Raw genomic sequence first — 27676 nt, 5'->3', positions numbered from 1 at the left:
CTTGGCCTGCTTGCTCACTGAAACCTAGTAGTTGTGCTCACTTAGCAAAATTTCAAATCCAGGTCATCCTGATGGGGACTGGCAGAGACGGTGGATGCTGGCACTCGGAGCTGGCAGCGTGTGTGGTGGGTCTGCCAGCTTCTGCTTGCTTTGGGACCATGTCAGCTGAGCTGAGTTACACCAGCCTCTTACTGAAGAGGCTCCCAAGGCACGGCGCTCTTGCTCGTGAGAACAGTCCCTGCCATAGCCTGGAACAGGAACGAGTCCCTCAGGTCTGAACTCGCGGCCCTGTGCCTCTCCACCTCCGTGGTCCCCTCTGTGTCCCCCTCCGTGGTCCTTCCCTTCTGCAGTCCTGGAATACCCGCAGGCCTGTGCTTTTTTTGTCGTCATCTTTTCATTTGAAGTCCTCCTTGACCCTCTCATCTTCAGCCCTGTGAAATGGAACACGTCTCTCTCTCTCCCTCGCTTAACACTTTATCAGGCTCAAGAACTCAAAAAAGCTGCCCAAGGTTAGGGAGTACTAGCCCTGGCTACGTTAGGCACTCAAGAAGCTGCCCAATAAATGAATCAAAGGAACTTAGTTTCATACCACTCATGGGACAAAAGTAAACTTGGCCTGACTGTACAGTCAGATGAGGCCAGTGAGTTTTTCCCCCTTTTTGATACCAGGGATTGAACTCAGGCACTCAAGCACTGAGCCACATCCCCAGCCCTATTTTGTATTTTATTTAGAGAGAGGGTCTCACTGAGTTGCTTATTAGCACCTTGCTTTTGCTGAGGCTGGCTTTGAACTTGCCATCCTCCTGCCTCGGCGTTCCAAGCAGCTGGGATTACAGGCATACGCCATGGTGCCCGCCAGATGAGGCCAGTCTTAGCTGCAGGTTAGCTGTCCTCTGGTCTGGAGCACCTCTGGAAGAATGTGCACCCAGCACTAAATGCTAAATACACACTTCAGAAAGAATGTTCTGTGTTTGTTTTTAAGTCTCGAGACACAAAACAAAACAACCCACATTCTTTTAGCACTGGCCATTCTTTTGGTGTCACAACTACAGGCTCTGAACTGCCCACATGGGAACAGAGACAAGCAGTAGCACACAGTGTTCTGGACACATTCCCCGCCAGCCTCCCTGGGCTGGGGTTGTGGCTCCACCAGTCACCTCTGTGAGACACCAGGGAACTATTTAACCTCATTTTAACTTTAACTTCCATTTGGGCTTAACCACCTACCTTGCTGGAAAGATTTGATGAGTTCATCTTCACGAAGTGCTCAGGACACAGCTTGAGGTGTAGACAGAAAAACTTCCTCTACAGACTCCGTGCAAGTCTCCAGTTTCCTGTGGATACCAACTGGGCATCCTGCAGCCGAGTTCTGACATCAACTACCTGGAGTGAGAGTAGGTTAAGGGCTCTGTCCTGCAAGACTACTTCCCGTCACGAAGCAATTGTAGGGCTGGGGCTGGGGCTCAGTGGTGGAGCCCTTGCCTAGCATGTGGGAGGCACCGAGTTTGATTTTTCAGCACCGCACATAAATAAGGTCTATCAACAACTAAAAAAAAAAAAAAAGATGCAATTGGGGGCTGGGGTTGTGCTCAGCGGTAGAGCACTCGCCTAGCACGTTCTAGGCCCTGGGTTCGATCCTCAGCACCACATAAAAATAAATAAAACAAAGATATTGTGTCCAACTGCAACTAGAAAATAAATACTAAAAAAAAAAAAAAGATGCAATTGCAAGTAGTGGTTACCCACACTTCTGTCCAACTTGGTTATAAGTCAAGGTGCCCACAGCCCTGGAGATACAGGAAAACCCTTCACTGTTGCTGGCCTGTTACAAAGGATACCCCTCAGGAGCAGCCAGAGGAGGAGAGGCTCTGAGCCGAGCCTGGGCACCAGCCAGCTGCAGTGCGGCTCTTCCAGCCTGCTCCAGGCGCCACCCTCCCTGTGCTCCTGCGTTCGCCAGCCCGGAGCTCTCTGAGCCCGGCACTGGAGGTTTTTATGGAGGCTTTATTGTGCATTCACAACGGATGAGATCATTGGCCACTGGTGATGAAGTCCAAGTCCAGCCTTCTCCTCCCACCACAGGTCAGGGAGCGGGGCTGAAGCTTCTAGACCTCTGAGCACATGGTGTCAGTCCCCATTCTTCAAGAGTCAACATGTTAGCACAAACTCTGGAGGGCCTGGGAAAGGTTTGGGAATAACAAAAATAAAATAAAGATATTGTATGCAACTACAACCAAAAAATAAATATTAAAAAAAAAATAGCAAACATCCCAACAGGCTCCTGCCTGCCACTTATACACATTTCACAAGTACAAGTACCTAATGCAGGCAATGCCTGCAAGCAATGACACTTGTTAAAATTTAAGACCAAGTCAAACAAGAATAGAACGTTCCTATAGAAGGATCTACACTTAATCTATTAATACTGCTTTGCCTCAAAACATTTTTAGAACTTAATTGAAGTTGTCCTCATAATGGATTTTAAAATAATTAAACGTCTCTTTGTAGTCAACTCATGTTGGAGACACACAAACACAAACACATACACACACAAAAAATTCGCCTGGGCTCCAGAGAATGCCTTCTGTCCACTTCCAGAGATGAAGACAGGATACGCAAGGTGCTTCAAATAGAATACAACTAGAAGACAACAAAATGGCAGTAATAGTCCTCACCTCTCAATAATCACCTTGAATGTAAATGGATTAAGTTCTCCAATTAAAAGACACAATGGATTAAAAGCTAAAGATTCCATGTGTCCTCAAGAGCGTCACTTCACCGGTAAGGACACATGTGGACTGAAAGGGAGTGACGGAAAAAAAAAAAAAAAGATTCCATTCAATCGGAAACCAAAGAGCAGGAGTATATCAGACAAAACAGACTTTAAATAAAAACCATAAAAAAGACAAATGGGCATCACACTGTCATCAAGGGGACAGTCCTGCTAGAGGTACAACTGTGAGTGCATAGGTAACCAGCATCAGAGCACCTGAGTACACAAAGCAAACACCAATAGAGCTAACGGAGAGAGCGGCTGCAAGAAAATAATAGGTGGGGGACCTCAACACCCCAAGTTCAGCAATGGACAGATCATCCAGACGGCAATAGACAAGGAAAGGCCAGACTTAAACTGCACTCCAGCCCAAACGACCTAACAACATGTATGCGACTCTCCACTCGCCTGCTGTAGAACACACATTCTTCTCAACTGCACCTGGAGCGGCTTCCAGGACAGATCACAAGTTAGACCACAAAACAAGTCTCAGCCGGAGCGGTGGCACAACCCGGTAATCCCAGAGGCTCAGCCAAAAAAGTGAGGCGCTAAGCAGCTCAGTGAGGCCCTGTCTTTAAATAAAGTACAAAATATGGCTGGGGATGTGGCTCAGTGGTCGAGTGCCCCTGAGTTCAATCCCTGGTCCCCACCCAACCACAAAAGATAAACATAATAAAAACCTTAGCCAGATTAAGAAAAAAGAAAAAAAGAACCAAATAAAAACAGAAATGAAAAAGGAAATGTTACTAGAGATGCTACAGAAACACAGAAGATCATAAGAAACCATTATAAACAAACACCGACAAATCACTCCTGGACATACACAACCTACCAGGAATTGAATCATGAAAAAGCAGAGAATCTGTACGCCTAGAAGGATTAATGAGATTGGATCAACAATAAAAAGTCGCCCATCAAAGAAAAGCCCAGAAACCGAGCTCTTCATGCTGAATTCTCCCCTTTAAAGAACATCAGTTTTAATCAAACTACTCCAAAAAAACTGAAGAGGAGGGTGTACTTCCAGACTTGGAAAAGAAAACAGACAAGGACGTAACAATAAAAGACAAGTAAAAGCCAATAACCCTGATGAACATAGATACAAAAACCCTAAAAAAAAAAAAAAATACTACAAAACCAAATTCAATAGCACATTAAAGAGATCACCTGCCATGACCAGGTAAGATTCAGCCCGGGTATGCAAGGTGGTTCAAAATATGCAAAGCAATAAATGTGACTCATCACAGCAACAGAATGAAGGAAAAAACCATATGATCACTTCAAGAGATGTAGAAAAAAAAATCATTTGACAAATTCAACATCCCTTCATGATAAAAACTCCCAACAAATTAGGTACAGAAGCCCATATATCATAGGTCCACAGCTCATACGTTGAAAGTGTTTCCTGTATGGCCCATGACAAGACAAGGGTACGTCCTTTCATGTCTATTAGCGTAGTACTGCAACTTCTAGCCAGAGCAATCAGGCACCAGAACGAAAGAGACAGCATCCAACTTAGAAAGGAAGAAATTAAACTATCACTGTTTGCAGATGACAAGAGAAAATCCTAAGACTCCACTAAAAAAAAAAAAAAAAAAAAGTTAAAATAATTTAAAACACTCCAACTGTTAAACAAATTTAGTAAAGTTGCAAGATACAAAGTCAACATAGAAAAATCAGGAGTGGTATGTGTAATATTGAGAATATGTCCTCGCATGTGCTAGGAAAATGCTCTACCACTGAGCTGCATCCCCAGCCTTTTTAATTTTTTTATTCAGAGACAATGTCTCACTAAGTTGCCCAAAATGAAAAAATAAAAAGGGCTCAGTAGTTAAAAAAAAAAAGAAAGAAAGAAAAAGAAAAAGAAATTTCCCTCCTGTGTGTCTATATATTTATCCTATTAATGTTACTTTGGCTCAGAGTATTTTTAGAACTTGGTATTGTTCTCAGTGTTGGGAAAAGGTATAACGGCAGCCACACCCCAAAAACCCCAACATGGTGCCTGAGGAGCTTCTCTTCCTGCCTTTCTCTTTCCCACCGGCGCCAATATTCAAACCCCGCTATCGGGAAACCTTAGCCCCAATAGGAACTAATTTTGTGGGCCCCGGAACTGACATCTGGAAGAACTTACCAATAAACGAGTGACCCGTCATTCTCCTAAGCCCTGCCACCTCTCCTTAGATCTTTATAAGCCCATAGCCTTTTGTAATAAAGTGGAACTCCTCCAGTGACTTGTCTCGTGTCGGTTCTTCTTTCACTCAGGATGGATTTTGAGAGTCAGGTTTGCTTTTATAGTCATCTCATGTTGGAGAGTCACACTACCTACCTTGTGTACACCAGCCTGGCTCCAGGCCTTATGTAAAAAATGTGAACCACCAAAGGATGAGATTTACCCCTCGCTCCAGAGTTCACTAGAGGGATGCTTGCTAAAATCCGCTTCTTTACATTAAAAATGACATTTATTTTATGTAAAGAGAAATTCTGCTTAGATTTCCTGTCAATTAAAATCATGGGAGAAACACTTCAAACTCAAGTTCACTTTGTCAATAAAATATTGCAACCTTTATTTAAAACAAAACACAACTTGCAAACCTTGTGAGACGACAGGCAGAGAGCAGTCCCTTTCAAGGGCATTATTTATTTACATCAAGTTTAACACTGTTAGCAGTTCACAGTCAGACAACAGAGTGAGAATTAAATTAGAAAAACAATTGAAAATATATTACAATAACAATAAAGAACAAATACCTGACAACACTGGTAGGTGACCCATGATTGACGTGTTTTCAGTTTAATCCCATACTGTCTCACTGTGCACTGTGTCCCCGTAGCAACACATAGCACTCTCTGTGCACCACACACCTGCAGAGCGTAACCTTTGGTATAAACATTGAACACTTTTTCTGAATTAGCATGTTTCAGGACAAAGTTCTGTCAACAACCATGAAATGTCCAAACTTTTTTTTTAATCAAGCAAGCACAAAACTGGGGTTTCTCCACTGATGTCTTTATAAAATCAGAAAGCAAAGAAGGAAAAATGCAGGGTCTATGAGGGAGACGGGCTGTGTCTGCATCAGTGGCTCAGCCAGCCTGCCTGTGGCCAACACACCAACCCCGCCACTGCCCCTGTGCACAAGGCAAGATGTGACTCACTCCCCTTGCACTTACACCCCTGCTTCTCAGGGAGGGCCCACAACAGACTGACATAAATGTGTGCACAGGTCTGAGAGGGGAGGGTTTTCAAACACAGTTCCTTAGGGAACTACAAGGTAAGTGCCTCATTGTTCTAATTCTGTATACTAATTCCCTGGAAGACAGCCTGATCAAGGTGATTTCTCAAGATCTCAGAAAACTCTTCTCATAATGGAGTCCAAGTGGCCACAATGAAAACTGGCTGTCTAAATGAAGAAAGCTGGTTTAGGGAGCCCTCATCTATCAGGAGTGTGTGTGTGTGTGTGTCTCTCTCTCTCTCTCTCTCTCTCTCGGCATTCTTGCCACGCACAATACATGGTGTGGGACTTACAAACGACAGAGCAGTACCTGGAGTTCATTACCAAGGACCCTAAAGCACTGAGCATCATGCGTTCAATTTCTAAACAAGATTAAATTTATTTGGCTTACTTATTTTTGTTGTATAATAATTACTGAAAATTAGGTACCCATATGTGGAAAAAAATTATTAAGCACAAGTCCCCTTCTCCAACTAAATTTTATGGTACCTAAACATGATTTAAACTTCCTATTCTGAGGTTCGGAAGCAAACCTAACCCAGTTCCAACCAAAGAACTCCTGCATTTCCTTTATAACGCTTGTTGGCATGTGACAGTTTGCCTTTACCAGCTCCTTAAAGGGTTAAGTAGTATGTTCGGAGACCTCAAGCTCTGTGTGCACAGCTCAGTCACTTGCAGAGACTTATACGACCTTGAAATTTGCTCTTGCAATGGTGAAAAAAGCATCTCCCAGAAAATGCAGAGTTCAGGTATCACAATTCTGCCCTAAACGTGGTCTAGTCTGGGGACAAGACTGTGCCTAGCCTTTCAACTTAAAGACTGGTCCCCTGTATACTAATTCCCTTATATGGTCCGCAGGTTTGAAGACCCACTCAACATGCCATCTGTCCACTCTGTCCCAGTTGAAAGGGCTTTGCTACCGTGTTCAGTTTGATTAGTAATGGGGAGGTGAAAAGACATTTTCCTAGGAGAGGTAAACAATTTCAAATCCATAGCTGTACATAGGAGGAGAGAAGTGCGTGCATCTGGAGGTGGGGCAGGGTCCAGGAAGAGCTCCCCTCCCTCGGCTCACTCAGGGACAGAGAAACCTGCAGCGTTCCTTCCCATCAGGGCTGGCTGTGAGGAAAGCCCTCAGTGGTGGTGTCTCACCGCCTGAGGCTTTGAGCTCCACTAAAGCCCATTTCTCCCAGACCTAGCTCAATCATGACGGCAACCGAGCAGACAAACCTTTTCTACTGCAAAAATCATAAACCCATCTTTGAAGGTACAAATCTTTACGGGTGGCCTCTGCTGCTCCAAGTCAGCTTAGAATCCAGATGCCTGCTGTAGGCCTCCTTACTCAAGGAGAAGCACTGGATCTTCTTTTATCCCAATTACAAGGGTAGAGCTTCCTAATTTCCTGGCCTATACATCTAGGATGATGAGTCAGAAACAAAGGAAATACCATCTTGCCCACACTCAGGTCCAGTCCCTAGCCCTGAAACTTGCCCATGCTTTCTAAGAGGAGGGCAGGGATGGCAGTGAGGTTGTGCTTAACATGGCAGTAACAGTCACCATTACTCCAGGCACTGCTGACTGGCATCCAACCCCCAAAAAGCTGGCCTTGAATTATTGGACTTTGAAAAGTCTGGAAGTTAGAAAACTGGAACTCTATACAAAAGATGTAGATATCCTGTTAAGAACAGAAGTTTTAGAACCAGCCCAAGACCTGGCCTTTCCGGTGAGGTTGTAGCCAGCAGTTTCCCCAGGTTGTCACATGGAAGGTACGAGTGCCCTTGGAGCTGCCTTTCCCTAGATCTCTCGCTTGCCCACAAATGGAAGCAGGCATTTTCAAAGAAGCTGGGCTACTGGCTTAATAGAAGCTAAGAAATACAGCCTGGGGAGTCTATCGGTCCCTGAAAGGAAACTTAAACCCAGAGAGACCCACCTACTTAAGAAGGACTGGTCATAACAGATGCTTGAGACACAAAGATGGACCCCAGTCCAGGTGGAACAGGTGAATGCAAGCAAAAATTGAAAGGGGTGGGAGGGGTCAGAATGAAGCACAGCTGTAACCCACAGCAGCCCCACTGCAATTTACTCTTCAGTATTTAATAATCTAACAGGTAAATTAAGTTCATCTACTCTTCCTGGGATAAAAACAAAGATGATAAATGTCAATGTCACAACTAGTAGGAAATCCTAGAAGTAATAACCCAATGCCCTGGCCCTAAGGTCATCCAGCCCCATGCATCCTCCCACCACAAAACCACAAAGGACGTAGGTTAAAAAAGACACTGTCAACACCAACAGATAACGAGTCTGCTCCACCACATTTAGGATACCAATGGCTGGGCAGGTTGTAGACAAATATTCAAGAGTAAGAGGCCTCATCCTTCTTGAGCCAAGGTCCCCAGAAGAGCTTCCGTATTCTGAAGCCAAGTACACTTCATTACTTTTTAAAGAGCACAATTAAACCAAAAAGTTGGTCCCTAGTTTTCCTGAACTTATTCAGCTCTGAACTATAACTGTAGCAAACCATGTGCTATACCTGCACATATTCTTGTAGCACTTTCATGTTTATAAATGTATAAATTACACAGGTGATTCTTCATATACCTGCAGTTTCAGGTCCCCCCAGGTAAAAGCGTTTAGGTCAATCAGCACTAGTGAAATGTTTTCTCTTCTACACAGACATTCATAATACAACTTTATAGTTATATTAGATTTGATACTTTTCCAAAGTGCTTTCATATACATTATCTCAGTCATTAAAGTGATATTGAACAATAAAGTCGTTTAAGAAAAAGGAATGTAGGACTAGTTAAAAAAAAAAAAAAAAACAACTTTTAAGTTGATATTCCTTTACTACAAAGTGCAGACGGCTGTTGGTGAGATCAGTCCAAAAGAACGACCCCAAATAATCTTTTAAATCACAGAGTTCTCCTGAACACTGCTCTGCCAGAGCTGCCATTTCTCAACAGTCAAGCCCCTGAGGGTCAGAGTGTGCCGTGAGCCTGTGCTTTAGAGAGCGTGCAGCGCCCTGCACACTGATTGTCTCTCTGAGCCACTTTCTTCGCATGTCCCACAAGGCAGCAGGTGTGGTGAAGAGCCACAACCAGCAGTCAGAAGACCTGAATTCAGCCTTGGCCCTGTCATTGACTGTTAAGATAATACTAGAGTGACTTGACCATCCTCTCCTCTGATCTCCTAATCTATGAAGAAAAGGTCATTGACAGTTTTCAGATAGTGTTGGGTATCTCAAATACCTGGTGAGATTCTTTGAAAGCACACTGGCTGAGATCTCACCCCACTGGGAATTCTGATCTGGAATGGGACTAATTTCTTTAAAAAAAACAAAACAAAACAAAACCCTAAACGATTCTGTTGTACATTCCTGGATTAGGTGTTAATAATAATACTAGTTGACAGTTATGGAGTGCCATGTGTGCTAGGCACTTGAGCTAAGGATTTTATAAACATTACCTCATTTAATCCTTACAACAACCCTGAGGTAGTTACTATTATCATCCCTGTTTTACAACGAGGAAACTGAGGCTCAGCAAAGTTAAATGACTTGTCTTCTTCACTGGTTTTGAGCCCAAACTCTAAACCACTATCTATACTGCATCTTTTAAACACAAAAGATCTATGACTTTAGTTAAATAAACATGGACTGTGCCTTAGCATAGGCAGCATGTTTTATGAACTAAGAACTATTTTACTGCCAACTTTCAATTGAATTGTAAGAAAATTTCTATTTTAAACCTTAAAATGCATCTGGGAAACGGTGTCAGCTTTAATGACCTCTATGTATATATAAGTCATCTAGAAAAACATTCTTGCATAACAGAGCTCACAGCTTGGTATCAAGTTCAATTCACTGTAAGAACACATAAAACACATCTTTTTGGCCTGGGTACTTAATCCAGGGGTACTTTACCACTAAGCTACATCCCCAGCCCTTTTGTTTTTTGAGACATGCTGCAAGTTGCTGAGGCTGGCCTCAAATTTATGATCCTCATGTCTCAGCCTCTTAAGTGGCTTGGATTATAGGTGTGCACCACTGCACCCCAGCAGGGCCAAAATTTTTAAGGCTGTGTCTCTGAAAGTCATGATAGGAGTCTGTAAGAAAAACTGTACATGTTAACTTTACACAAAGCCTTTTAGGAGAAAACTCTATGTAATGCACAATTGATATAGTCAACACAAAATATTGCATTTTAAGGTAGAAAATTTAAGGTCAAATCATATTACCTGTACATGAAAGGAAAACACGCCATGGCAACCCAAAGGTTGCGCATCTATAGAGCCACTTCAGACACTCGTCAACACAATGTACAAGGCCTTTTCCCTTACTACCTGCTTTTAGATTAGATAAATTAAACGACATTTTTAATCTCTAGAAGCAGTTTTCTCTGCTTTGGATTCAAACCTTTTAATTTACATAAAGTTTTGATTCTTTTTTTCTCTTTAAAACTGGTCCTTTACAAGCGTAAAAAGGAAAAACCTAACTTGTACTTTTATAGCAAGTTGACAGTGCCTCTTCAACCTGAGCCCTGAGCCCTCACCCCTGACGTCACAGAGTCCAAGCATCATGTGGATGGGGTGTGCTGCGATAATTAATGCTACTTGTGACAGTGCTGAGAAGAATCAATTCAATGTATGGATTTATTGAGCACCCACTGTAAGCAAGACAGAAATAGGTGCTGCCCTGAGTAAGATGCAGCCCCCACCCACCACCCTCAAGATCATTTTTCAGTGAGAAAACCAGGGAGCTGAAATACACTCAGTAGTGTTTCTGCAAGGCTTATTTTCAGAACTCTTAAGAAAAAATAGAGCCTTTGTTTAAAAAAAAAAAAAAAAAAAAAACCTGAAAACAATTATAATCCCTTAACTTGCATTCCACAATGGCAGGGATAAACTTAAAAAGCAGCATAACAATATTCTAAATTTCAGCTTTCTCTTCTCCACCTTTAAAAGACTAACTACTAAAATAAGTTCAAGTTTATGGCATTTGATAAGGGGGAGCAGTAATGAAAAAAGGTGACTTTAAATCCAAGTTCTCTTCCAATTACTACAAAGATATTAACAGGACCACCAGTTGCCTTTGTTACAGCTACTGGTCACATACTGACACGGATCACTCAACACCTGCCAGCATACCTGGTACTGTCTCCTCCCTGCAAATCCTTCTCTTAACCTGAGCCTCCTTTGGAGCAGCAGTGATAAAAAACTAACTTGGTCAAAAAATGCCAAACTCTGATGAAAACAGTTTCTTCCTCAGTATTCTAGCCTAATTAACACAAGCTCAGCAGTTCTAAATTCAGTAGCATCTGCTACTCTGCAAAGAAAAAAAAACAATTCAACATAACAATGCATTAAAGAGCTTTCCAGGGAGGCTATCAAAGGGTTAGCATACATTTATTTGAAAACGCCCTTGAGAACATGCACTGTTACCATCATTTAAGGGATTAAGAGACAGGGCTGAGGCCTGACAGGGGATCGATTGGACAGCCAGGAAGAAAACTCTCTGCTCAATGTTGAATTCCTATCTTCCTATGCTAATATTCTTTTGGGAGAAGAAAATAAAAATACTTTGTACTGGATTCTCTTTGGGGAGTGTGAATGGAGGGAGGGTTCATAAAGCTTTCTAAAAAGAAAGAAGCAGTAACTGGAATTAGACCTGATACCAAGAACATTAATAATATTTAACCCATTAGACTCAACTCTATGCCATAGTTTTCCATAATTATATTGAATAGGGAAGAGAAACGCCTATTTTTCAAGGACAAAACATATTTAAGGGTAAGTCATTACGTTTCCAGGATCTAACTGGTACTCCCTGAAAAGGACCTACTCTTTCAATTATGCACTCTTAAAATAGAGATGAAATGGTAAAATAAATAAAGAATATTCCCAACATGAACTACACAAGTACAACGATGGAGAACAGGGACAGATATGTGAGAAGAGAAAAGCATAATGGGGTAATTCAAGCGGAGTGGGGGGGGGGTGCAGTGCTGGGGATGCCTTCCCCTACTGTCCACCCGGTTCGGCTGAAGGTGATGAGGGAGGGAGAAACAGTCATTACAACCAAGCCAGCTTCTCCTCTGTCACAGGCTTGGCTGTACAGTTTCAAGAAAGGACCACCTCCTTGATATTTTAGTTGGTAAAGAAATATGCAGTCCTCGGCCAGTGTGTCAATATGCAGGGGCACTATGTCAGAAAAGGCTTCCCCTGTGAGAACCTGCAGTGACCCCTACTTTCAAGATCAATGAGTGAATGCCCTGAATGCTGCCAGAAATAAAGGAAGACAGCCTGCCCTGCAAGGGACAGGGCAGAACCAATAAGGAGACCTCTACACCTACAGTTAACAGACAGCCACCAACAAGCAGTCAGCCAGTCCTGGTCCATGAATAATGTATCAGACTGGGGGATGGGAGCATTTCAAGGAGCATTTCAGGAGGAGGCTTCAACCTCCCAGACGACACCTCCCAGCACTCTTTACCCCCTGCACCAATGCACCAAAGGCAGGCAGACAGGGGCAGGCAGGCGGCCACGTTTCCCGGTCTGTGTTCTAGCAACCTGACCCGCAGTTCTTACTGCAGCAGCGATGACCTGTGGAAGCAAAGCTAACAGGGCTCCCAGCTGCCTGGAGCAAACCTGCTCTTGGCACAGGCCCAGCTTTCCTTCTCTTATCCCACCGAAGCTGCCAGGTGAACCGGAGCACAGTCACCCTTGGTGCTGACCAGTGGCCCAGTCCAGCACCTCACAGGGTTCCAGGTAGGGACAGACTGCATTTCTGTCACACCCAAGTTCCCCAACTTCCGGTGCGGTTTCCAACCTGGTCCACCACTGCCTTGCCCCTACCTAATTCACCTCTCCTATGTTCACGTGGTTTGTGTTTTACTTTTGAGATGAACCTGTAAACGTGAGAACTCAGGGATCTGAGGTACTTCACATAAACACACTCGAGTATCAGTCTTTCATTTTTTGAAAACAAGAACACAGGAAAACATGTCCCTTTCCCTCTCCCCCAGAAATGTGAACGCATCTTCCCACCAGGCTAACAGTGGCTACCTCTGCACCACGTCACTGATTTCCTGTACACAGGACAGTAAGTTATTAAGGACAGGGTTCGCCCCGGGCACACCAGCAGCTGCTGAGGACACCTGCAGCTCCTGCAGGCTGAGCTCCAGTTTGCTCACAGCCTCTCGGAAGGCGAATTTGTTGCGAGTCTGGGGGATGCAGTCCACGTAGCCTGAGCAGTAGTCGAGCAGCTGGTGTCCAGTGTCGACCAGCTGGCTATTGGGCACAGGTTCCGTGATTGCACTGGACAGTAGGTCAGCACATTCCAGCAGGGCCTCTTTGCTGATTTTGTCTGCTGAGATTTTCTCAGCTGCCTGTTTGGTTTTTCTCAGAGCCACCTTAGTACCTGCTGTGCCATTGGCCATCTTGGCGGGCGAGACGGAAGATGTGGGCAGAGGCACTTGGGGTGGAGGCATCACCGGCCTCCCAGCTTTCCCACTGATGGGCACTGCCCCTGGAGCTGCCTTTTTCCCTCCTTCCTGTGTTTCTGACGTGGACTGTCCTGCAGTCAGGGCAGCTGGCTCTTCCGCAGGGTCTGAGCACACGGACGGATGCTGCAGGAGTCTCATCACCGGCGGTGGAGGTGGGGCACACTTTGGTTTTACCCGTCGGGGGCGATCCTTGTCTGCAGAGGATGGGACCTGATGCTCAGATAAGAGCTTGAATTTATTCCCCTGAGAGTCTGTGCCAATGAGCTGCACGTCCGCTGGAGTGTGTTTGAGAGTGGGCGAGATGAGGACTGGCACTTTGTGGTTGTGAGTGGTTGGAAGGACGGCCGCAGCCTTGGCTGGAGAAGACCAGCCTGGCTGCTCTCCGTCCTCCGGGACTCCAGCCGTCCCAAGGCGTGCCCCACCATTCCTCTCCTTGCCCTTGGGTGCAGCTGCCACTCCAGCCACTCCCACCCCTGGAGAGTCCTTCTCGGTCATGGCTGGGTCCCCAGAAGGGGCTCTCAGAGGAAGCGCTGTGGCTCCTCTGGGCAACAGTTTGGCTTTTGGTCTCTCCCTGGCTGGAGCAGCACCTTCCTCTGATTTTTTTGGAAGCGTGTCATTGGCCCTGTCCACATTCTCTTCTGGCTGAGAAGAGGCGGACACTGTCCTTTCCAGCTGGAGTTTGGACCTCTGGCAGTTCCTGGGAAGGGTCATTGCCATCCTATCCTGCTCTGGAAGCCCTGAGGACATGGAAGATGTAGAGTTGGACCTTGGAAAAGGCTTGGAAGTGTCATCACTGGCTGTAGGTTTACCTGCTCGTAAGCCCAGTGTCTTTTTGATTAAGCGAGGTGTAAAGAAGCCTGTGATGCCAGACCACCCACCCCCAGCAGCGCCACTGCCCCCACCCCCGCCACCGTCGTCATTACAGAGGTTCCTCTGTGCAAAGCTCCCCCCATAGCACTTGGGTGGCACCAGGTTCGTCTCTTGCTGGGCAGGATTGAAAGAGAACCCGTCAGCATGCTGTAGAGAAGCAACAGGTGAGAAGTTACCCGTGAGTTCATATTTCTTGTGGGGCTGATTCTCCATTTCTCGGAAAGAGCTGCTGCGTTTAGGGGGTGTGGGAGCATTTCTCTTTTTCATGAAGGAACTGAAGAAGCCTCCCTTCCTATCCCTGGTGAAGCATGTCTCTTTGGCATCTTCCAAGAGGCTGCTGGGTGATTTGTCTCTCTGTTTCCGAGGCAGTGCTGGGGACCCACTGGAGGCCTGTGCACTTCTAATGAACCCTAATGAGAAATGGACAATCAGTATGATGTAAAAGACAAGAAGAGAATCCATTAGAGTAACTAAGACTGAATTGTAAAATTTTGTCAGCATCAATAAAGTGTCAAGTGTTGGGGTACTTAGAAGAAATTAATAAATACATTATCATTTCTTGGTGATTACTGTTCCAAATGTGGTGTGGGTGTAAGTGGGGGGAAATACCCTGCTGATTCTTACCTCAGTATTCATCCTGTTTCTAAAAACAAATGTATCTGGCATCACCTATCCGGCTTAATGAAGACATTTTCACCAGAACTGTAAAGATGGTAACTATGCAGGAGCCAGGGCTGAGGAAATGGAGCTCGTGGCAGAGTCTTATGTTGGACAGACAGATCAGAACTACTAGCAATAGCAATGCAGGACCAGCACTAGAGGTAGAACAGAGGCCATACTGTCTTCAGGGAAGACGGGCATAAAACGGGCACAAAAGCATCGTATCTACACTTCTTTAAAAAAGGCAGTTTCAGCTTTGGTTCTACCTCCTAGGGCCTCACCTGGTGCTGAACTGGAGGCAGGATTTTCTGCGGCATCTTGTGCTCCTTCAATGTTCTCTTTGTTCTCCGCCTGTTTTTTCAGGGTCCGCATCTTGGAAGGAAGTATAGGTAATCGGGGCAGGTATGGAACCACCGACGAGGAGGAGGCAGCTCTACCAAGCTCCTCGGCTACCTCTGTGAAGAAGACAAGAGGCCTGATGAAAAGAACGATTTTATGACAGAGAAAGGCAGTTTTTCTTTTTCAGAAAAAACACACAACTAACGGAAAGCTGAGACAGGAGGATTGTGAGTTCAAAGCCAGACTCAGCAAGGCCCTAAGAAACTTAGTGAGACCCTGTCTCAACATAAAATATAAAAGGGGCTGGGATTATAACAAATTAAAAACCAAAATAACTAAAGAGATTTAAAAATGAGGGGAGGGTTAGGGATGTGGCTCAGTGGTCAAGCACCCCTGGGTTCAATTCCTAATACCAAGAAAAAAAAAATCAAAAACCATACAATTGAGAAAGAAATGAAGAATAGATTGCTAAAGTATAAAATTCACCTGGGTGCAGGGGTGTATGCTTACAGCTCCAGCTACTTGGGAAGCTGAAGCTGGAGGATGGTTTAAGCTCAGGAATTCAAGACCAGCATGGGCAACACAGCAAGACACCAAATTAACCAAATGGATTCAGAGCGTTACTCTCTTCCCTCGGTTCTTTTGCTCAACATTAAGCCTGTAGATTCACATGTTATTGCATGTGCCAGAGATTCTTTTTCATTGTTGTCTAATATTCCAATGTGTGAATGTCAAACTTCATTTGCTTTCCTCTTAATGGACATTTAGACTATGTCCAGGTTTCTAGTTAGTAATGAATATGTTGCTAGGAACAACCTGCTATGTATCTTTTGGTTTATAATTCTATGCATGTCTGCCTGACATAATCCTAGTTATCAGTTCACAGGGTACGTGTACATTCAGGTTTAGTGGGTTCTGCCAAACTGTCCTCAAATAGCTGTAACAATTTACATTCCCACTAGCAGGATATAAATGTCTTGGTTATTCTGCATGTTTACCAAAATTGACAGTTAACAGGCTTTTTGGTGCTATTTTAATATTACCCATTCTAGTAAGCAAGTTGTAGTATATCATCATGGTTTAATTTGTCCTTTTCTGGTGATAAGGGATGATTTTATATTATTGATCATTTGGAAATTTTTATTAACTAAGTGCCTGTTCAAAAGTTGAACAAAGTGGACAAAAGTCTGCAGAAATTTTGGTTTTTAAAAAGAAAGGGTAGATACATTCCATTTCATGCAAATGAAGCAAATTAGCCTCTTGAAAAAGTGTTCACTCCATTAGTAATTACGCCGGTTAATTTAAAACTTGGCCATGGGTTTTGTGGCTTTTTCTGAGGTAAACACATACTTTGCTATTCATTTCTAAACAAAAATGAAGCAAGTAGGATCAATCAAACTGTGAACATCTGTAATTATTTTACAACTTTTTTGGTAATTATTTTGGAACTAACTCCTCATAAGAATGGGTACATGACTATATACTGTAGCGGGAGCCAGACAAACCTGCCTGATCATGAGCTCTAAAGACAGGACCTCAAAGATGCTGGCAACTATGTCCCGTGCCACTTGGAAGAGTCTAAGAATGAGAGAAGAGCATAAGCACAAGTAAAGAGAAATTCGATGGCAGTGGGAGTGACAGCGAAAGGGGAGGGAAGACGTCATAAAGCTACTTGAGTCTGTAGAACTCTGAGGTTGGCATCCGCTCTGCTTTGCCATGGTTTGCTTATGAGCGACAAAATCTTCCTTTTATTGCTTAGAGTCTAAGTTGTGTTTCTTTTACTTACATCTTACTAATAAATTTACAACCCTATTTTAGCAACTGTGTCTTATCTCTGTATCTCCAGACTTAGTACAACACCTGGCCCCAGACTAAATGGTCAATAATTGTGGGTTGAATAATGTAAAAAAATTTTTTTAACAATTCTGAATTGGCATTAGTTTTGAAAATTGATAAACATTCATGTTCTAAAGGGATACATTTTCAAGAGAAGCAGAAATATTAAACTAAGGAGTCAAGAGAAGCTAACACAAAAGTACCAAAGAAATGGCCCCTACTCTTTGACTTCTAATACTCTGACTCCATGGGAAATACACATATAGAGGAAGGGAGAGTGCTGTGACTGTCATGTGCGTTTAGGCCCCAAAGACCAGCTGTGCCCTCCTCAACCAACAGAAATTCCCAATATCAAAGGGCAAGGATGAAAATACTTTTCATTAAACTTTGGTAGTGAACTTCTCTTTTTTCCTTTCTCTTACCTAATGTGATAAACTACTAAGGAAAGCAGACAAAAATCAACTTGCCTGATTTCTTCTTCTAATACAGAACTTTAGTGCTTGACTCTGTTCTATTTTGAAGGAAAGGAAAAAAATCTGAAAATACATACCAAATTCCAGCATTTTATCACAGTGTCTATAGTCAAGGGAAACTAAGAATTGTATATTTTTAGCTACGAACAGGCCTTCTCTCCTTATAATAAGTTTATTGTTTGACTTTTGAACATAATTTTAGAGGCATTATATACCAAGGAAACTACCTGTATGTATATGTATCCAGACACTTTTTTTTTTTTTTTTTTTGGCACTGGGGGGTTGAACCCAGGGGCACTAAACTACTAAGTCACATCACCAGCCCTTTTTATTTTTTATTTTGAGACAGGGCCTCACTAAATTGCTTGGGGCCTCACTAAGTTGCCCAGATTGGCCTCAAACTCACTAATCTCCTGCCTGAACTTCCCGAGTGGCTGGGATTACAGGTGTTGTGCCACCATTCCTGCCCATACCTTGTTTTTTAAATAAGAAGTGGTTTATCTCTGTTGATAGCTTAATTTATCTCTTCTAAACCTATTGGCATGGAAAGAGGTTTAAGAATACAATTTAAAGTATTCAATAATACTATAATAATTAACAGCACAGTAGATGTTTGGTTGTTCTTAAATTTTTATACCTTGTAGCTAAATTTATGCTCTTATTTTCTTAAGATATATTTCTAGAAGATGAATGATAGAATATTGCTTTCTTTTATTAGACACAATAACTTTATTAATTTATTTTTATGTGGTGCTGAGGATTGAATCCAGTGACTCACACATACTAGGCAAGTGCTCCATTACTGAGCTACAGCCCCAGCCCTGAATATTGCTTTTATGACTTGGTATGTGGTTCGAATAATTTGGTATTTTCATATTACTTTTTCTTCTTTTCTTCCCTTTATCATAAATGTTGATACATAAAGAATTTTCAAACTTATTTTCTTTATGAAGAGACTAATTTCTTTATTTTTAATTGAGACACTATATTTCTTTAAATATTTATTTTTTACTTGTAGTTGAACATAATACCTTTATTTTATTTATTTATTTTTTATGTGGCACTGAGGATCAAACCCAAGGCCTCGCATGTGCTAGGCGAGTGCTCTATCACTGAGCCACAATCCCAGCCTTAACCGAATATCTTGAAACAGAGCTGTCAAGTGTAAGAGCAGATCCCTTTTTTTTGTTTTGTTTTGTTTTGTTTGGGTACTGGGGCCAGTACGAAAAAAAAACAGGAATGTTTTACTGCTGAGCTATACCCTTAACCCTTTTTATTTTTTAATTTGAGAAAGTATCTCGATAACTTACTGAAGCTAGCCTTGTGTTCGGATCCTCCAGCCTCATTCTCCCAAGTCACGGGGATTATAGGCAAGCAAGTGTCACCGTGGCCAGAGGAGCTGAATACTTTTGGAATGTAATAACCCACCACTCCCCACAGGCCAGAACTAGCCACCAACACTAAATCCACCGGATTCTTACCTTCAGAAATGCTAGAGTCATGGAACATGGTTTCAAAAGCTTGATGTGTTTCAGCAAAAGAGGGCCTGTCAGCAGGGCTCCATTTCCAGCCTATGTGACAGAAGAGAATTAGTTCCTTGACAGAATTACATATCCAATGGCATACCAGACAATGAGGCTCATGCATCATGATGTGGGTTTATTAGTTACAACATGTTCATTATGGCAGACATGTAGCTACCTCTCAGTTCTAGACCCAGAGGTTTAAGAATACACTTAGTAAGGCTGGTCCTTCTATCCAGCCTCAGTTCCCATTCCCTCTACTGTAAAAATGAGAAGGGGTGTAAAATCACTTAGAAAATGGCAAGTTTCCTTCCAGCAGAAAAATGAAATAAGTAAAAACTGTCTTTAAACGTTGTGAAGATACAAGCCCAAATATATCCAGAAATTTAATAGGGTATAAGAAAGGAGACATTTAAAATTCACTTTTGGGCTGGGGATGTGGCTCAAGCGGTAGCACGTCCGCCTGGCATGCGTGCGGCCCAGGTTCGATCCTCAGCACCACATACAAACAAAGATGTTGTGTCTGCCAAAAAAAAACTAAAATAAATAAAGAGAGAGTTTTTTAAAAAAAAAAAATAAAATAAAATAAAATTCACTTTTGCCAATGCTCAATGAGAAAATAATATAAAACCTGTATTTGAACACAACTGTAATTTAATCTACTACTCCAACACTCCTCTACAAACCCAATTCTTATGATCTTATTAAATATACAATTTTTTGAGAAATTGGATCAATATTTGGGCTGCAGACAACTATTCTTAGGATTCCAGTAAGACTCATTGGTAGAGCCTATCCTATTTCAGCTAGCTGATAAATGACAAACTTTTTAAATGCCATGAAGCTAGATTCAATCTAATACTGAAAGGAATATTTCCAATTTTGTTAACCATCCCAACTTGTTGGCATTTCAAAATTAAAATATGCACAAATACTCACATGCCCTCATAAGTTCATAAACTTTAGGAGGGCATCCCTCAGGTTGTTCCATTCGATATCCTTTTTCCAGTAGATCATAGACCTGAGACAGGTCAATACCTGGGTATGGTGACATTCCATATGTAGCGATTTCCCATAATAGTACCCCAAAAGCTGCATAAGGAATAAGGGGGGGGGAAAAAAAGCTTAGCGTTTTGTCTTATTGTTCATTTTCTATCATTAGGTAACTTCTCTTTTGATTCACAGTCAGGCATGGTGATATACACCTGTAATCCCAGTGACTTGGGAGGCTGAGGCAGGATGACTTCAAGTTCAAGGTCAGTCTCAGGAACTTAGGGTCTTGCTAAGTTGCTTAGGGCCTCTCTATCTCAAAATTAAAAATTAAAAAAGGATGGGAATGTAGCTCAGTGGTAAAGTGCTAGTACCAAAAGAAAAAAAAAAGTGTACCCCGCTACCCAATTTTTTTTGGTTCATAATCACACAGCAACATTAATATACCCTTTTGCCAATTTTTATAGCATGATTTATTTGTCTAAGGTATCTGCCACAGAAATGCTGCCCAAAAAAAATCTCAGGACAATTCTAAAATTCACAATTTTTATTTAGGTTTTTCTTTATTACACTAAGGTATAACAAACTAAGATGATATAAAGCCTGTGACATAATCTAACTATTCTTAGAACAGTCTCTGATCTATTTAATGAATTACATGATTTTTAAAGTTGGCTAATAATCAGAAAAGTAATGAAAAATAGATTCATTTAAAATCAGGTAAAATTAACAGTAGAAAAAAAAAAGAATTTGCTTGATTATATCACAATTTGATTATCTCTGAGTTGGAGCTTTCTGGAAAGAAGTGACTTAGAATCCTACAACAATTTCTGCCTACCCACAATCTACATTTTCAGACTTGCTCAGCCTACTAGGTAGACTCTATCTAATAAGTCCTTCTGCTCTCAGGGTACTAGAAACAAGATCTATCAGAAGGACAAATACTAGATGTAACCTCCTCATGCTTTCCTTGAAAAGAGTGTTCTGTGTCACATGCTCTGGAAATGAGCAATAAAACCTATGTGAAAAGCAGGGAGCTTTACAAAGAATGGATCATTAGCACTCCAATGCAATATGAGCTGTAGACTGTGACTTCTTTGAAGGTCTAGACCTTTTTTTGGGACATAGGGTCCTGTTATGTTATCCAGGCTGTTCTTAAACTCCTGGTCTCAAGTGATCTTTATGCCTCTGCCTCCTGGAGTACAGACATGAGATACCAGGCCCAGGGTCAGCGCCCTTTTTTGATTGACTTTTTAAACGTCATATAAAAGAGAAACTCAAAAGAATTAAAAGGATTTATAAAGAAAATAAAATGACACAATGGAAAATCTCTCTTCCAACCTTACCCCAGACATCTGATTTAATTGAGAAAGTATTGTAGGCAAGACTCTCTGGTGCTGTCCATTTAATAGGAAATTTGGCTCCAGCATGAGCAGTATAGGTATCTCCAGTCATCAGTCTACTTAAGCCAAAGTCAGCCACTTTTACCACATGGTTTTCTCCCACTAGGCAATTACGTGCTGCAAGATCTCTGTGGGAAAGAGAATAAATTCTAATGTGATCCTACTCATATGGTGAGAAGAATGGTCATAAATCTTCTATTCTTGCTTCTTTGTGCTCTAAGAGTTGATAACTAACAATCATGGTAGTTATTTTATGATAATCACTAACAAAGACAAAAGGCACTAAATCTGTAACACTTATAGAACAGTCATCAAGAAGCAGTTATATGATGCTAGGATAGAGCAGGTTGTATAAAATGGGTTTATAAGTATTGGGTTAGGTTTCAAAAGTAAGTAAGAGATGCTTAGGAGGCTTTATCCTCAGCACCACATAAAAATTAACAAAATACTTCCATAGACAGATGCTATTTTTTTTTAAATTCAGCCACTAGATGGAGCAAAAGGACCTTGGATACAGTGCTGGGAAAAATAGGAACTAGTACATGTTGAGAATAACAAAGGTCTCTCATTAGTACTTTTAATCAGAGCACAATAAGTTTACAAGCTAGAAATTACATTTAATGGGCCCTGTGACAGAGATAATTACTTTCTTTAATTATCTGAAAATTTCTGGGAAGGTTTTCTTTTCTTCATCTTCATATCAAGCAAGAAGGCAATAACAGGTTTCACACACCTATGGATAAAATTCTTCTTCTCTAAATACTCCATTGCAGAAGAGATCTGAGTGGCCATGTAAAGCAGTACAACTGCAGTCACCTCCTCTCGGTTGCATTCTCTGAGATAATCAAGCAGATTTCCATATGGCATGTATTCAGTCACAATATAAAATGGTGGCTCCAAAGTACACACACCTGATAGATGAAGACAGAGGTTGTTTTATTAGTATACATTCCAATAATCCAAGTCATTATGGCCAAGAATATTTCAACAATTCTTTGTCTGGTTTGGCTAATTTTTACCACGTTCTGTGAAATTAACATAGCAAAAATTAAGAAGTTGGTTGATAAGGAAGTCTTTGCTTCCATTTATATTATTCTCTGGAAACTCATTTGCCTTTGTGTAAAAGAGGTACTTGTGTTAATTCCGCAATGGGAAAAGATGACCACATTTTCTAGAGTTCTGAACATGCCTATGATTCTCCCACTCAACTACATTCTAATAATGCTTATCTAGAAGTAATAATAGTTTATAAAAAGATTTTAATTGTTTCCATGGTCAAGAATTTTCACATAGCAGATTCCTCATGAAGAGCCAACAAGAAATTATTTTCTTTCAGAGAGTTTGATTCTATTTGAACATCCACAGAAACTGGCCCAACTTTATAGAGAGAAAATAAGGGTTTAGTCAAAAGCTTCTCTGTGTTCTGAATGGGTGAAATCAATCTATCACAGTATAGCATTTCCTGCTTGGGTAAAGTGATGGGTGTGGTAACAATTTTCTAATCTGTTTCTTTTTTTACTGTAAAAGTTTCCTTATTTTGTGAAATTATTGTGATAAGTTTTTGACTTAGTACCATTTTGAATGCTTCTGAATTTTGAATGGGGCAGCCATCATTTATGCTTGGCAGTTTCCTACACAGAAATGAACCTAGGCCACTGTTTTTTTTATTTTTTTATTTTTTTTTTATTTTTGGTACTGCTGGGTCTTTAATCCAGGGCCTCATATGTGCTAAGCAAGCACTCTATTGTCAGCTATATCCCAGCCCTGCCCTGTTTTTTTGTTGTTTGTTTTCAACCCAACCCCTACTGTTCAAAATAACTTTTTTTGGGGGGGGGGGGTGCTGGAGTTTGAACCTAGGGCCAAATGCATGCCAAGCAAGTACTCTACTACTGAGCCATACCCCCAGGCCATGAAAACCATTTTCTGAAATGGATTCTCATTGGGAGTTTTTATCACAATGATTCCAAAGAATGATTAGAAGACAACAGGGGCTGGGGGCAAGCATCTTTATGAAAACTAATGGTTCAGGTTTATTCACCTAATAGTTGCACCAGATTAGGATGCTTGATTTCCTTCATCACTGCAGCTTCTTTTAGGAATTCTTCAACCTCCATGGTATCTTCCTGGAAAACAGGGAAGGTAAGATAGAAAAAAAACAAAGAGATAGATCCTTATCTTAATAATTTGAATCAACTAATAATTCTATGGCTTTAGTTTTAAAAGTAAAAGGGAGTGTCCCTTGAATATTTTAGCATTTCACTTTAAGAAATTTTATTACAACCAAAATATTTTTTTCCTTACAACTTAATATGTTCAACAGAAGTTCCTGAACTTATCCAATATTAGAAACTGGAATAAAAATTAGGAGGGTGAGCAAAATTCAATAGCACATCCTACATCAACTAAAACACAGGAGACTTAGATTAGAAATTCTTTACTTCTTTAGATACCTTGGCATTTCAATGAAAAGATAAGGGCAATCACCTGTTTACCTGTTTATCTTCTAATTAAATCACACACTTAAGGAGCAATGCATATTTGCAAAGCCTCACATATTGTCTCACACTCAAAATATGCTTAATAAACAGAACTGATGACTACTCATTGTTGGAAAGTAACCTGTATGAGTGATTTCCCAGAGTCACTGAGATTCTGGGATAAGATCAGTAAATTACATGAGTGATGACCCTGTAATCTGATCCTGGGATGCTTAAACAAGAGAGAGTAGTATCAGGAAAAAGATTTCTGCAAATTTAAGAACAAGAAAAAACTACGTAATTGCATGGAGATGGGAGGAGCAAGAGGCAGGGAGATATAGAACAGAATAAGAAAGACCCATGATTCATAGACAATGCATGAAGAATTCTGTCCAGTAGGGGTCTTTGACAGGAAGCAAAACAGCTTGTTTTGTTTTTGTAACTTATAATTTGCTTTTCAACTCCCACCAAGATCTACATCAACATTCTCCAGAAACAAACCTTTCCCACATGTGGATTTCACTGCATTGCAGTGAATAATCTGCCCTGTGTTATCAGCAATGGCACTAGGGTTAATCATCACGATTTGCTGATGTGTTTGGCACCAGTGGGTGGAAAGTGTTCCAAAGTTAAAAAAGAGCACACTGGTACTGCCAAGTGATTCAGCACACAGGCAAAAAGATGCCTGAAAACTGTAATTCTCAGCAACCCACCTTCAGTGTTTTCACAGCAACTGTAAGGCTATATTTTTTCCAGACACCAACATAAACCTCTCCATACTGACCACCCCCAAGTTTGTGCTTCATGGTAATATCTGTTCGTTCCATTTCCCATTTGTCATGGATGGGGGATACACCATAGACTGTTGGCTTATTACACTTGGGTGCTGGGTAGTGTAATGTTGTCACCAGCCCATCAGCCACTGTGGAATGATGGTGAACAAGCTCTGCCAAAGTGCTAAAGCGGCTCTCAGCAGTCACATACACCTGGTGAAAAAGAAGAAATAAACAACTTGAAAGACATTAGGATTTTTTAAAAAGCCTTAAGATATGAAGATGGAAGATATATATATTAGTTATAGATGGACACAACACTTTTATTTAAATTCATTTTTATGTGGTGCCGAGGATCAAAGCCAGTGAAGTGCCTCACCATGGTAGGCAAGCACTCTACCACTGAGCCATAATCCCAGGCACCCCCCTTACATCTTAATTGAGGTAAACTGCGTTAAATGCTGATGGCCAGGGGCAACAACAGAACTTCAGTTTAATGTTTAAATCAACCCCTATTTTTAAAGTTGAAAGAGACTTCCAACATGTCTCTCTGGATCATCAAGCTCACTGGTCTTTCTAAACAATAATGTTATAGAATCCAAATATATAAGGTGGGTAAAAAGAGAGATGTTCTGATTAAAGTAGATAAGCAGGGGTTGGTCTCCTGTCAAAGTTAATGAAATATTACCCCCAAATCTTACAGAGAACATAAATTGATAACCACTGATTTAGATTGGAGGGGGGTGAGGAAGGCATTATGATTCTTATTTAATTATCTTAATCATTTTTAATTACAACATGTAACGGTTTTTTGTTTTGTTTGGTTTGGTTTGGTATTGGAGGTTGAACCCGAGGCCCCCACTGAGCTACATCCCCAGCCATTTATTTTTTATGTTGAGACAGAATCTCACTAAATGGGGGGAAAGTGGGAATAATTACTAATGGTCCCCTAAGGGACCCTGCTAACTTCTGAGGCTGGCCTTGAACTTGTGATCCGCCTGACCCAACCTCCTGAGCCAATGGGAATACAGGCTACAATGTGTTTTCTTGAATGCCTAAGCTGTTTTAAAAAAGAGAAAGGGAGAGAGAGAGAGAGTGCACAAGAAAGCTCACACATGCTACATTTGGGTTTCAGGGTTATTAACAAAACAGTTGTTTATTTGTGATGAGCAATAAGAAATGTAAAGTAATGCAGCCTTTGGCTTTATCTACCATGGGAGCTTACTTTTTAAAAAGAAACTTACACTTTTCTGTATGTAATCAAGTAAATCAAAAATAGAGAATCGGTGATTTTTATAAAATAAACTCATTCATGAAAATATCACCCACACCAAAAATTTTAACATCATAAGCATTCCTGAATCCTCCCTCTACCTACTTAGTCCTGCAAAGGTAACCACTAGCTGACTTCAAACATCTTAGATAGCTTTGACTGAACAGTATACAAATGAATATACAGTATGTCTGGTGTCTGCTTTCTTTCATTCAACGTTTATGTTGTAAGATAGCATAAAATTCACCATCTTAAAGTATATAATCCAGTAGTTTTTAGTGTATTTTAAAACTGCCCAACCTTCACAACCCCAGAATATTTTTAATCACCCCCTGTTCAAGGCCTATCAGTAATTATTCCCACTTTCCCCACATCCCAACCCCCAGGCAATCACTAATCCCTTTCAATCAGCTTCATGTGTATGAGACTTTTTGTAGCAGGGGCCAGCGAACTTTTCTGTAAAGAGGTAAAAAATAAATATTTTAGGCTTTTGGCCATAGGGTCTCTTGACACAACTATTCAGCTCTGCCTAGTAACATAAAGTAGCTACAGATGAACACATGTATGAATACATATATAAATGGATGTGGCTGCATTTCAATAAAATTTTACTTATAAAAGCAGGCAGCTGTAAGCCATAGATTTCCACATGGTGTTGGGTATAGAACTTTATGTTCATTTTTGTTGTTAAAAAACATTTCATTTTATGAACGCACCACAATTTGTTAATCCATTCTACTGTTGTTAGACAACTGATTCTATTTGCTTGGGCCATGATACAACATACTACGTCTGTATGGTGGGGCAAAAAGAGAAAGCGAAGTAGTAATTTATTTATTTCTTATTTTGTACCAGCTATTATATTTTACATAAATTATTTTATTTAATCTTTACAACAACCCTATAATGTGGGACATTTTTCCCTCTCAGGGAACACTACCATTGAGCTACAATCCCAGCCCTTTGTTTATTTTTATTTAATTTTTTTAAAGAGAGAGAGAGAGAGAGAAAGAATAAGAATTTTTTAATATTTATTTTTTAATTTTCGGCAGATACAACATCTTTGTTTGTATGTGGTGCTGAGGATTGAACCCAGGCTGCATGCATGCCAGGCGAGCGCGCTACCGCTTGAGCCACATCCTCAGCCCCTTATTTTTTATTTTGAGACAAGGTCTCACTAAGTTGACAAGGCTGGCCTTGAACTTGTGTCTACCTCAGTCTCCCAAGTATCTGAAATTACAGGCAAACAGGAATGCTTGGTCTAAAGCCCATGCTTTTTCCCTGTTATGCATATCACACAGGGAAAAAAATGGAAAAAAGGGTTTGATCTAAATTTTCAACAGAAGAACTGACACAAGCTCTCAGACTTCCTAATTTATAAAATATAATAATTCCATTCTAAATACATTCATTCTGGCCAGACATGGCGGTGCAGACCTGTAATCCCAGCAACTGTCCCTGGTTCAAAGCCAGCCTTAGCAACTTAGCAAGGCCCTAAGTAACTTAGTGAGACCGGACTCAAAAGATTTAAAAAAAAAAAAAAAAAAGGGGGGGGGGGGG

General features: G+C 41.3%; 1 protein-coding gene across 5 annotated transcripts in view; it reads right to left on the bottom strand.

Annotated features, from left to right (window-relative positions):
• Nucleotides 1–5301: 5301 nt before the first annotated feature.
• Nucleotides 5302–27676, bottom strand: part of Abl2 (ABL proto-oncogene 2, non-receptor tyrosine kinase) — a 34075-nt gene continuing 11700 nt past the window's right edge. For 2 of the 5 annotated variants that reach the window (XM_015491755.2, XM_048809948.1), the window contains 9 exons: nt 24784–25056; nt 23632–23716; nt 22327–22504; nt 21537–21721; nt 20140–20292; nt 19159–19248; nt 15311–15484; nt 14546–14779; nt 5302–14236 (listed from right to left, as the gene is read on the bottom strand). In XM_015491755.2, coding sequence (XP_015347241.2) covers nt 13056–14236; nt 14546–14779; nt 15311–15484; nt 19159–19248; nt 20140–20292; nt 21537–21721; nt 22327–22504; nt 23632–23716; nt 24784–25056 — 2553 coding nt within the window. In that variant the 3' untranslated portion in view covers nt 5302–13055. Of the gene's footprint in view, nt 14780–15310; nt 15485–19158; nt 19249–20139; nt 20293–21536; nt 21722–22326; nt 22505–23631; nt 23717–24783; nt 25057–27676 lie in introns of all 5 variants that reach the window. The other 3 variants (XM_015491754.2, XM_048809946.1, XM_048809947.1) reach the window with 2 other exon arrangements.

This window comes from Marmota marmota, unplaced genomic scaffold (assembly GCF_001458135.2).
Source record: "Marmota marmota marmota unplaced genomic scaffold, marMar, whole genome shotgun sequence".
NCBI classification, from domain to species: Eukaryota; Metazoa; Chordata; class Mammalia; order Rodentia; family Sciuridae; genus Marmota; species Marmota marmota.
Note: the sequence above shows the minus strand (reverse complement) of the source record. Positions and strands in the feature narration are given on the sequence as shown.